The sequence below is a fragment of the Etheostoma spectabile genome, chromosome 17 (assembly GCF_008692095.1).
Source record: "Etheostoma spectabile isolate EspeVRDwgs_2016 chromosome 17, UIUC_Espe_1.0, whole genome shotgun sequence".
Lineage (NCBI taxonomy): Eukaryota > Metazoa > Chordata > Actinopteri > Perciformes > Percidae > Etheostoma > Etheostoma spectabile.
Window position 1 is genome coordinate 15,693,500 of NC_045749.1, and position 13,087 is coordinate 15,706,586.

Below are 13,087 nucleotides of genomic sequence, written 5' to 3' on the forward strand. Positions count from 1 at the left end.
TTTATTTAAATTACTATAACTATAGAAAAACTGATTATTTGAGCACGTATATTGCTTTTCAGAGCATAAAGCCATGTGCCATTGGCCCGAAGCTAAAGCCAAGAGGTGCAGATTGTTATTGCATAATTGTGAAATGCCCTCAAATGCCCTGTTCGAGTTTTAGCATTAAAACATGTTTTAGCCATGCCCTATGACAGCACACTGTGTGTTAGTCACCATTCACCACTCTTGAATATAGTTACAAATTAAGAGAGAACTGCTCATCTCATGCCTTAAGGGATGTACACAGATGCGCAGAAAATGTGTTAAAAAACATGGACGTTGTGACTGTCACACTACTGGGGCTTGATTTTCTGGGAATATAAGCACATGTGAAATAGACGTCTGGCTAGAAGTCAAATAGACAATAACATTAGTTTTAGTAAGGAGACATTCAATAAGGCTTTGGCAAAGGACTAACAGTTTAAGATGTACATTACAGCTCTTGATTCCTGGTTTCTACAGCTTCTTATAATAGGCCTTGTTAAGGGAATTTTGATAGCAGAGCAAAGACTGAAAATTAACTTTTAAATCATTAAACTTACTTGAAATTGTCCTTTTAATAGTCTCAGTGGATGAAGAACCTAATTCCCACATGCTAAATCTTTAACATCTTGGCTGTCGCATAAATTCCTGACAGCACAAGCTAAAGTTGCAGATTCCACCGCTCCTAATAGACACGCCGATCCATTTTCTATCCTTGCTCTCATTTCATAGCCCCAATGAAGTTGCAGTATGGACAATCACAGGGCAGCAGAAGTGAGCATGGCCTGTGATGATGCGGTTTCTTTTTGTAGAGAGAATAGTTTACAGTGGTGCTCAAAAGTTTACATACACATGCTTATGTTGACTAAAAAGATATAAAAAATCATGTTTTGGAAATTTATTTTATACCTAAATTAAAAATGGGTAAATCCAACCTTTAAGGACACCACATTTTCTTTGTGAATATAACGTTGTAATAAATAAATGTTCTTATTTAAAATACAGGGGTCATAAGTATACATACCCCTATGTTAAATTCCCATGAGGCAGGCAGATTTTTATATTAAAGGCCAGTTATTTCCTGGATTCAGGATATTATGCATCTCTAAAGTTCCCTGGCCTTAGAATTAAAATAGCCCCACATCTACACATACTCTTCACCATGCTTAGAGATAGGCATGTTTTTATTTCAGTTAGACTAATACCGGGTTTGATTTGCATTGAGAGATGATTTTATAAAAGTATCCCATGCCTATCTCTAAGCATGGTAAGAGTATGTGATGATGTGGGGCTATTTTAATTCTAAAGGCAAGGGAACTTTATCAGATGCATATATCCTGAATCCAGGAATAACTGGCCTTTAATATAAAAATCTGCCTGCCTCTATGGGAATTTAACATAGGGGTATGTACTTATGACCCCTGTATTTTAAATAAACATTTTTTATTACAAACGTTATTCATTCACAAGAAAATTGGTGTCCTTAAAGGTTGGATTTTACCTCATTTTTTAATTTAGGTATTAAATAAATTTCCAAACATGATTTTTTTATTCCTTCTTTTTTAGTCAACTTAAGCATGTGTATGTAAACTTTTGAGCACCACTGTAGCTGTCTCTGGAAATCCACTCAGCTGGCAGGTTGTTTTCACACATTTAATAGCAGCAAGTCTATTATTTGGATTGTGTATACTAAGATACTCAAAGCTGCGGTGAAAAATACATGAGCAGCTTTGAATTATAAATGATATTTCAGAGCCATGGAAACATTTTCCAAAAGCCTTTGGCAGGTGTTTTCCAGCAAATTTTGAATTGGATTGGGCCTGGCGCCCTAATACTGTGGGGGTTGGGGTGGGGGGTATAGGAAGAACCGTGTGCCTGGCTGCCTTTACTTTCCCTTGTTTATATAGCAGTACAGTCTAATTTGTTACTTCTCTGAAAGTGGGTCCCCCACTCCATCATTCCTTGTTTTCTAGTGAAAATCCGAAAACAATGTTGTATTTTCTTTACAAAACAGAAAATTAATGCTTGGTTTAGTTTTGGTATGCTCCATCTCCCCTCTGACAGCCTCCTGTTGGGTCGACAGACAGAAGCTCCAGCTTCAGTCCTCTCAATTTATTTTGATATTAAACATGGGAGTGCCATTAAAAATGACTGGGCTTCCAGGATTGGATTTTTGACAGCTGCTCACTTTGCATTAGGTAATGATTCCCTCACAAGTCATTCTTCATACTTTCATATCTATCTGGACTTGGCTTATTTGTGACTTTTTAGACGACTTCCTATATGAATTTCAGCAGACGTGACAACTTGAATGAAATGCAATATTACATTTTTAATTAATTTGATGTATTAGGTCTGACAAAAAATCAAGAATACTCATATCAGTCAAATGTTCTTTATTTATGCAAGATGTTGTAAAATACAAATGGTACATTGCATTACTTCTAGGCCTGCACGATATGGGAAAAATCTGACATTGCGATATTTTTTTCCCCTGCAAAATATATTGCGATATAAAAAAAAGAAAAAGTAATTTTTAAAAGATGACACATAGCTTTATTTGGAAATAATAAATCATTCTCAACTACTGCAGTGCTTTTGTAGGGGAGTGCGTCTACATAGAAGAAAAAAATGAAAAAGCATCTTTTCTAATGTGAACCATTCTTTGTTAAACTTTAATGCTTTACAGACACCAAAGCAAGTAAGCTCTGTGACTAACGTTACTCTTCTGAAGTGATTTTGAAAAGGGAAATTAGGTAGAAATACGCTGTTTGACTAGCATGACACCACTGTATTCATTTAATAATATCAATCCAGGCTAACCTGAATGACAGTGACTGCATTTCAGGTTGTGGTCGAGTAGCGGGGCCAGCTCGTTAGTTTGATACATTTCTTAGACCTGCATGTCACGCGCACTAGCAACAAACTCTGTGTAACCAAGAACAATTAAACCGTGTAAATTACGATAGATCAGACACAGAGTTCTGTAGTAGATTAGTTTTCCTTTTCCAGCGTCGCAGCTCCAAACCGTAACGTTAGTTGAGATGGATGGACCCCTTGGATCTTGGATCTTTAGGCTAACTGTATTAGCTTTAGCCTAGCTGGTAGCAGCTTTCTGCTTGTTTCTTTAGGCTAACTATATTAGCTTTAGCCTGGCTGGTAGCAGCTTTGTGCTTGTTTCTTTAGGCTAACTATATTAGCTTTAGCCTGGCTGGTAGCAGCTTTCTGCTTGTTTCTTTAGGCTAACTATATTAGCTTTAGCCTGGCTGGTAGCAGCTTTCTGCTTGTTTCTTTAGGCTAACTATATTAGCTTTAGCCTGGCTGGTAGCAGCTTTCTGCTTGTTTCTTTAGGCTAACTATATTAGCTTTAGCCTGGCTGGTATAGCAGCTTTCTGCGGGGGTTAAATGGCCGGGAGATGTTGTGATTATGATGCATTAATCAGGTGATTTAGTTCGTATTTACAGCAAACATAAAACACTGACTGCTGTAGCTTCACTGGCTACCCATCGAAAACTATGAGCATCACTGTGTCAGCGGCAGCTGCTGCCTATGGTACTTTTCTACCCACAGAAAGCCTAATTTCCCATAACAATAAATCCCGTCGGACTAACGTCACATAGACACGTTGCCCATATGGCTACCTGTCTTAAAGGGGAAGGGTCGGCCGGTAATAATCATGTAAAAGAAGAACGATGAAAGTTCACTTTTCTATCAAGCAGCAAAAAAGGGTTAGCGTCAACATCGCAACGTCCTGCGTGACTATCACGCATACACACATCGCGATGTCGATGCTAAAACACAATTTCGTTCAGCCCCTAATTACTTCTCACCTTGTATAGCATAGTTACATACGGAGAATAAGTCAAACATTTCAGCTACTGAAATGTTCTCATGTGCTAGCTTATATTGCTATGACAATTGTTTTTAAGTATAGGAGCTTCCTCCACTCCCGCCATCTGCTTACAGTGTCTAAAAGCAGCTCTTCTTTAGCTCCCTGGCAGGAAGCAGACAGTTTAGCAGCAAAACCTCGTTTGTCACACGCCCCTGTCATCTGCTGCATACCCCAGGAGGAGGAGAAATTGGATTTAGGTGAGGAATGTGACGGAGTCATCCCAGGGGATGGATGTGACATTGGCTCTGTGTGACGAGGAAGTGGTGGTGAAGAGGAGGTGTATGTACATTGGTACCCTATCGCTCCCACCACTCTCCATCTCCCGTCGCTCCAACTTGTCTTCTATCTGTCTCAGCACTGCAGCCGCAGTAATGGCTTTGTTATTGGGTTATGGTTTAGTTACACTACCGGAAATGCTGTTACAACCCCCTGCCAGCGTTAACCAATCTCCCCTGCATTTCTCCAGACGGCTGCTTAATGCTTTGAGTAAATGCAGTCACCCTGAGCAGACGCTCAATATTCAAGGTCCACAGACTATTACAATGCTGTTGCCGTTTTTCCCCCCCCCCATTTCAATATCAAATTGTCACTATTAAATTGCAGATTAAAAAATTGTGGATGCAACACTGCCACTTTTTCTCTAGTAAAACATTAACTCTGTTACTTTGTATTGATGGACTTAAATATACCTTTAGTAAGATTTTTGTTTGTCATGATGTTTTTTTTCTATATACTCTGTGTTGTCTATGATGGAGGCCACCAACGCCTACATTGGCACAGAGAAGACAGGACTCAGACTTTGAAGGGAGTGTAGGTGGCTGTCAGCTGTAGTACACAGTGTAATGCAATGCTAGACTTTTGCAAAGTCTTCACACATTGCTCTTGCATGACATATTTTTATACATGCCATTTAGGGCGTACTTGCTAAGTGAGTTTTGAATTAACCATTAGTTCTGTATTGGATTTTGTACTTTTAGTAGCCTATTTGGATTTGTCTGCAGTCAGAATGCCTTGGGATGTCCTATATCAGTGAGACACAATAGTCTCCTCTATAACAGACCTGCAAAAGATAGCCAGAGACACTCCTGGCAGCCTATAGTCCCTGCGTTTGTCAACTTAATGCTTTGATCAGTCCTCTATGTAACTGGATTCTTTGTGATTTGGAGGTAACCCTGATGTATGCCTTTCATCAAGATTAAAAAGTCACATTATATTACATTATATACATCAGATACACAAATAGGACATCATTCAAAGCTGAATGTACAGGCCCAATCAGTAGTTTGACTTAAAACTGCAACACTAATTTTACCTTTTTTTCCCCTCCTTATTCTCTCTCCAGAGGCGACCATCCTCAGCTACGATGGCAGTAAGTTTATGAAGGTCCAGCTGCCAGTTGTGATGCACACAGAAGCTGAAGATGTGTCTCTGCGCTTCCGCTCCCAGCGAGCCTTTGGCATCCTAATAGCCACCACATCTAGGGAGTCTGCTGACACCCTGCGTCTCGAGTTGGAGAGCGGCCGCGTCCGGCTGACTGTCAATTTAGGTAACGCCTCGGACATACACCGACTGCAGCAGCAACGTCATGTGTCATGGACACACTCTCTCACACACACCTACACCATATACATAATTTGAATAGAGGGAGATGGTGTAAAGACTTTCAATGCCAAAAGTCTGCGGCTCTCCGCTCACTGCCAGTTGAGCACACAGCAGCCGTTGCCCAGCAGGGAATGCTCGCTGCCCGTTCCATCAGCTAACCTCTGACCAGCATCCATACATGTGTACTGCTGTATTGGGGAATTGATCTTACAGCGCACATACTGCTTTTCTGTTTCTTTTAAAATCATCCTGTTATCATTCATATGAGGGATAATTCCTCTGAGAATATATTTATAATATCAGAACTCCTCTCATATTGGTTACTTAATATGATGCAGCCCTTAGTTGTGAGTTATGGCCAACCAATGCCCTGCTATCCTTTGTTCACCTTTGCACCTGATTGCACATACATAAATCCCACCAGCCTACAGCAAAAAGAAAATTGGGGACAAAATGAAAGACTTTCTGTGAGTATGTGTGCTTATTTGCTCAGGAAAGAATCCAATGATGCCTGTGAAAAGTTTGATATCTCTCAAACCGAGCAATGCCACACAAATGATAGCCATCTATTTCTTTTTTCCACTGGCTAAACATAAATGGGTTCCCTAAGCGGTGCTGTTTAGTGGTGCATACAAAGTAGACAGTCTGTGTCTGCTGTCAACCACAAGGAAGCATGTGTCCCATTATGAAAGACAACAGCGCCACACACTGACGGGGCTGACAAGTCAGATCATTGCGACTACAAAAACATGCCCTATGATGAAAACAGGTCACCATGTTCTGTTTTCTTTTGAATTATCTTTGACACATTTTAAAGTTTTGGAGTTTGCGCTCAGTTCAGCGCTCAAAGGCTGTCTCCCCCGGTCCCTCATTCAAATAGCAGAGCATTCCCTGTACGGGTAGGCTAGTGTTGGTCTCTGGCTGTTTGCGACCACTTTTCTGCTGTGGTTGACAACACACGACAGGCAGGGCCAAATGGAATGGAGGGGAAGGAGTTCGATCTGGGTCATCTTCTTAGAGCATAACATGAGCTTAGCCTTAGGATACAGAGAGGTAAAAAAAAAGAAAATACAGAAATAGTGTCAGTCAGTATGGCTTTTTTACGATAACTGTTGTGGTTGGATCAAGACAATTTGTTACCAGCCAAATAAAACAATAGCAGTTAGCAGTGCTGCCTCTACTAGTCTTCACTGGTGGAAGATGTATTCCAATATTTTACTTTAAGTAGAGGTAGCAATATCACATATAAACTACTCATTGCAAGTCCATTCAAATTTGTTTTCCACAGATTTCCATATAAGACAGAAATTATTATGGATCAATACTAATACATTAAATAGTAGTAGCATTCCAATGCCACTCATGGTCAAGGTAGAGCTAAATTCTACCTACTGCATACATTGTTGGGCATTGGTGAAAAGTTTTCAGATCCTTTTTACTTTAAAGCAGCAATACAACAGCGTAGAGAAAGTAAACGGTTTGCCTTCAAAATGTTAATTAATTGAAAGTATCAAAAGTCAGAGGACTCATTAAAATGTGCAGAATGCCCCCTACTTTTAGAGTTTGAGTGATGATTATCACTGAGGCATTAACATGTGAGCAGCAATTTAATGCTTGTTGGTGGAGCTAGTTTCACATACTTAACTACATAAATGTACACATGTGCAGTCATATTAATTTAGTGGTATAAAAAGTAACATTTTTTCCTGATTAATATGTGAGGTATGAAAGTAGAATTAAACGGAAGCGCCTCCTCCTGGCCCTGTTTGACCCTGACCAAAATCTGATGCTCTCATACTGTATAGAAGATCATATCGTATAACTGTAATCTCCCAGCATGCAACATGTAAAACATTTTGTTTTGGCTACATGATTGGCTCTCATTATTTTCAGTTCTACATTGCTGGAACACATATTCCTGTAAACCATGTTGGACTTCTCTGGCACTACAATGCAGAGCTTTTACAAGCTCGCTGCAGCCCAGGGCCATGGGTGGGAGCATCAGAGGACGGACAGTGTCCGTGTGTGTGTCCCCAGAGGGGTGGACTGTATGCTTTAATGATGTCTGCAGCTGTAACGTTGAAAGATGAATTTATCTCTCATCTATTCTTCCCCATCTAGATTGTATCAGGATTAACTGTACCTCCAGTAAGTTACTGTTCACATTTCTTCTTCTTCTCTAACTGTTAGTTTCTGGACATTCATGCTTTATTCTCTTGAAATGTTTAAATGTTTGAAATGTCTTCTCTGCACCCATTATATGATCCTGACATTTAAATATCCTAAAGCTAAGGCAACGGGAATTCAATCAGTGCACTGAAATATATCTGACTTGCACCTTATATTGATGTAGATATTACATCTTTTCATATTGAGTCCAAGAGCTACAGTGCATAAGAAATGCCTGGTGGTGTTGTGTCAGCTGTCCAGGAGAATGATGAGCAGTGGGGAGGAGGTGGAGGGAGGCTTGAATTAATGACAGAACCAAATATGGCAGTCAGCTGCTTTTCAGCACCCTGAGTTGTTTGTAATTAACAAATCTTTTGACTCATGAATTCAAGGCTGATATAAAACGCATGCTTTGAAAGTGCAGGTATTTTAGACATGCACGATTGCATGTCTCCACCTCACAATTCTTTTTTTTTTTCTATTTTCACGCCAGTTGTAAATTGATGAGGCCATTCAAGGCACAGAGGAAATACAGAGTGTGATTTTATTATTCTCATTAACCTGCCTCACAGAGCAGAAAGAAAGGGATGAAGAGGGAGGAGAGCGAATAGATCTTGTTGTGGGATTTGTGTGTGTGTGTGTGTGTGTGTGTGTGTGTGTGTGTGTGTGTGTGTGTGTGTGTGTGTGTGTGTGTGTGTGTGTGTGTGTGTGTGTGTTTTCAACAAAGAGGTTACATTGCAATATTTTGGAAAGTAAATATCCCTGACATTTATTATTCAGGAACAGTGATGAATTAATAATTACTTCTCTGTATTCATAATATGTGAGCCTTCTAACTGTTCAATGATGCTGGAGTGAGAGACAGCGCTTTCAGTATCAGTGAATACCAATAGAAATTAGACAGTTTAAACTATATAATAGAGTGCCAGTGTCACATACTGTATAAGTACACACTGTTCTCTGTGAAAACCAGAGTGTTGGATCTCTGTGTGTAAAGTGTTACAGTATTTGAAGGTCACTGCCTGATAAGAAGCAGATACTTGCACAACAAACGCCTCCACACAATAACACATGATGTGCTCTCTAGACATGCTTCTGTGAGCCAGCCCTTCTTAGCACCTTTCTAAATGCTAAATAGCATTGTTCATGCATCTTGGATTGCATCCCTTGTTTGTGTATGCAAATAAAAAAAGCTCTAAGCTCTAATTCCTCCCTCTAATGCTTTAAAAGGTCATTCTTGGTTTATGAGGATAGTGTGAATGAATATTTGGTAAATACATGGACTCCAGTGGTTTTTATACTAATATTTGCCAAACATTTGACTGATTACTTTATTTCTATAGTTTCTTAGTTCTTCTCTTTTTCCCACTAATGTGTTCCAATTCCATTCCATTGCATGCATTGTTTAGCTATAATAGATACTGTACTGAAAATATCTGTAGAACTGGTGGAAGGTAAAGAACTAAAATAATAAATAAATATAATTATTAATTTTAAATAATAAAGTACTAATAAATTGTGGCTTTGGTAACTAGCACCAAACTGTATAGTGTAAAGCAGTAGAGGCTAATAGGCTGGATTTTGTGTATTTACGTTATGTAATATTAACATTTATATCGGTGTGAATTGTGTTTTTTTTCAGTGCAGTTCCTTGATTTTCCATAATAGTCCTAGATAACACTGTCATATTATCACATTTCCAGAATTATAAAATTCTGATGTTTCCACACATAACTTCATATAATTCAAAGAGAAAATATTTTAATTCCATCAACATTTAATATCATGCTAAAGGAAAGCTAATGTTTAAGTAAAATACAGGGGAAAAGCAGGAAACTGCAGGCCTTTCTTCAATAGATCCAGACCTAATTGTGTTATGAGAACATGTTTAATTTAAGTTCTTGAAAAGAACTGTGCTAAGCCAGTGCATTTCCACTTATGAATAGTTGGCGATAATTAATTTCTTCTAGGCTTTTTTTTTTCTCTGTTATTTTTTTCCTTTTTTTTCCTGTGTTAATTAATGTGTCTTGTCAGGCACTGCAGCTCTGGTCAGCTCGGTTGATGAAAAATTTCAGCACCGACTTAAAGAGCACATCACTGTCAATTAGAGACCTAGGCTCCCTGGGGCTGCCCAGAGCTGTCTGAAAACACTGCCACTTTGACTTAAACAATGTTAACAGGCATTGAGTGACAACAAACTAAAAATATCTTGTGACAGATTGGCTTCTTTTTTTTGACATTCTGGTCTTCTATTATTCATTAACTTGAACTGCAGGATAATCACATTTTACAATGATGCGGTGATGAGGGCAACTTTATGTAATTATTCTCCCCATGACCTTTGGCAACATCTTGAGGCAGTTTTCTCTAATAATTGATCTTTTCCATTCTTTTGTTTTTGACTTATTTAGTGTGAAAGAGCTACAGGAGATCCTTTTACTTTGATATTTCACCTGTGTGCATGTTAGAAAAGATAGATGAGAGGTTGATTCAAGGAGAGGATGCATAGGAGGTGAGATGTGTACATAACTGCTGCCTCCAAAGCCGAAGAATTAATCTAATGCTATTATTACTGAGCACTTATATAGTCTCTTTATATTGAAAATACTTATATTAATTAAAATTGCATTTTGCTCAATACTTCTCATTGCACAAATAGGTGGTTATTATTTAAGGACCACTGTTTTCATGATTGTTAACATTTTATTGCAACCTCTTTAACATGCTCTTATCATATCAGTGTATGGCTAAATCTTGCCAGTGCATACATTTTGAAGAGTAACCAAAGTGTTATCTGATTAATGACTGAACACTAAAAACCCTCTATCTCTTTCCATCCTCAAACAGCCAACAGTTTAATGGTGCTCACCTTACTGTAATGCTAGGAAAGGTAAAATGAATTAATGACTAATCTTTGGCAGCAAATGAAGGATTGTGTTGATCAGACTGCTTGATTATTTCTGTTATGTAGGGAACATTTTTACTGTAGATGAGTCAACCTGAAGTTAGAAAGATATCCCCCTCACGACATCAGTAATCTGGATTAGAGATTTAAAGAAAATTATTGGGGTAATAAAGCAACATCTTTGACTGAAAAGTCTGAATATATGGAAAGAATAGAATTCATTCCATATATTTACATTTAGTCAATATATTCAAGGTTCATTGCATATATCCAAACTTCAAGTATGTTTAATAATTTCATATATACAATATATATACATATATAATTAATATCACACTATATTTCTGTACCTTTCTGCACCAGTATAATCTTGGGTACCCAGTGTGCTTGAAATCCGCTTGAAGTTAATGAGCAATTATTAGGATCTTTATGGTTGCTTTGAATTTTTTTAACAAACAATTTTTGTAACAAACTTTAAATTAAAAGCTAACATCCCTCCCCCAAAGTTCCAGCAAGCTGAGGGACTTTCCTGTCAGGGCAACAGGTAGTAAACATGACACCATAAGGCCATTATTGCAACAAAAACAAAACTAATCTCTGTAGTGTTATGGCAGTTAGAAGAAAGAAGAAGAAACACATTTTATTAATGGTCTCATTCAATCCCACAGTACAATTTAATGAAATGCAATCTCTGCATTTAACCCATTCTTCTGTAAGTATTGGGAGCAGTAGGCAGCTACATACAGAAACTGGGGAGCAATTTGGGGTTCAGTGTCTTGCTCAAGGACACTTTGACATGTGGACAGAGGAATTACCAATCTTGTGGTTGAGAGGCGACCCACTACCTCTGAACCACAACCACCTGTCAATTAGATTGAGCCGTGTTAAAAAAAACAACCTTTCAACATGTTCAGTATCAAGCAGTCTGTTTTTAGAATAAATTAATGTTAACACAAATTGCTTGAACAGAAGATTAATGTTGATTGTAATCATGAATTGTTTCAACAACACTATTTAACCTCTGCATGCGTCAACCGTGGTGTTTCAGATAGCAGGGAATTGATTTGAGGTTTGATTGCAGGTCTGCTAGCATTGTAGCCTGCTAAAGCTTTTCTTGCTTTGTTCTCTGGCTTTAATGTCCGTCTGTGTTGATGGTAATCCAGCAGTAGTGGCCTGTTGCTTGGTCAGCGGGTTCCTCCACCTGGGTGAGTCACAGTGTTGGGGCAGGCTGCGCCAGTATCTAGCCTGTCAGCCAGCCAGCCAGAGCTGATTGACTAGATAATCACATCTTCTCATGCTGCCCAGTGCCACACTTCTCCACTCGCCCCTTGGGTCTGAAGTCAATGAGGCAGGAAGAGATCACTGTAGATCCATCACTGCAGATAGATCACCATCAGTGAGGGCACAAGAGAGGGCTGGACGCGGCAGACAGTGGACTAGAGGACCTTATTGTCCAGCCGACAGCTGCCGGTTTGGTCAAGACTGCACTACAGGCATAAACCCAGGCCCTACAGTAGTGAAAGTTGTGCAGGAATGTGCTCCTTTATACGATTGACCTGTTTTCCCCTCTCCTTTCTTTCCTCTCTTTCCTCCTTGGAGAGCAACAAGGACAGGTTAACGGAAGGCGAAGACCAAGCATGCTTTCAAGTCCAACTCCATCCCATTATTTCATATCTCTCCTCTTTAATCCCTCGCCAGTCGTCTGGTTTCAATCCTGCCCCGGTGTTTAGTGCTTACAAAGCAGAGCTGTGCCTCAGAGATTGAGTGTGTCCCAGTACATTGGCATCCTCACATTTGCATACACAGTGCATTGGGACTTTGAAGTTTGCGGGAAAGAAGGAAATAAATAGCCATTAAGGGGTGCAAGGGAAAGAAGATGACACCCATCGCAAATACTCCCCACAGTGGGCAAGGAAAGCCGAGCCTGGGGATTCTACTACTGTCTTCATTGGCCTGTTTGGTTATGTGTGCCCAGCAGGGGAACATCAGCGCAATATGGCAAATTCAAAGGTGCTCTAAAACAGAGGCTATATAAATAAAAATGTTTTCCCCCAAATTGGACCAATGTCAGATTTCTAAATGCAGAAGTGTATCTTCTTTTTCTTTTCATGAGATCACAGAGATTTGGTGCAGTCACTCTGATTATCTGTGATTCTTAATTAGATTATCTCTACTTGAGGTTTTTGGCTCTGTGATTCTGTGTGACCTCTCCATTGCTGCCCGCTAGCTGTGACACACTTTATTCAATGTTAATATGCTGGTTTCAGGACTCAGTGAAGGAATGGTTCAGAGATATGATGTATTGTTATTAGTTAAAAACAGTTGAATGGTCATTTTGGATTATTTATGGATTTTATGAGCGTGTATTCAACTTAATAACAGACTGTGTGTCCTCTATACTGCTACTGATAAGATCTCCTACCTGCTCCTTTTCCAAAACACCCGTTTATTTTCAAGACTAATCAAAATCACATTCTGTATTTCCTTTTTTTTT

General features: G+C 39.1%; 1 protein-coding gene across 36 annotated transcripts in view; it reads left to right on the forward strand.

Annotated features, from left to right (window-relative positions):
• The window catches only part of LOC116704888 (neurexin-1a), a 261,617-nt gene that overhangs the window by 106,410 nt on the left and 142,120 nt on the right, over positions 1-13,087 (forward strand). For 27 of the 36 annotated variants that reach the window (XM_032540597.1, XM_032540598.1, XM_032540595.1 and 24 more), the window contains 2 exons: positions 5,260-5,463; positions 7,641-7,667. In XM_032540597.1, coding sequence (XP_032396488.1) covers positions 5,260-5,463; positions 7,641-7,667 — 231 coding nt within the window. The remainder of the gene's footprint in view (positions 1-5,259; positions 5,464-7,640; positions 7,668-13,087) is intronic. The other 9 variants (XM_032540608.1, XM_032540612.1, XM_032540625.1 and 6 more) reach the window with 1 other exon arrangement.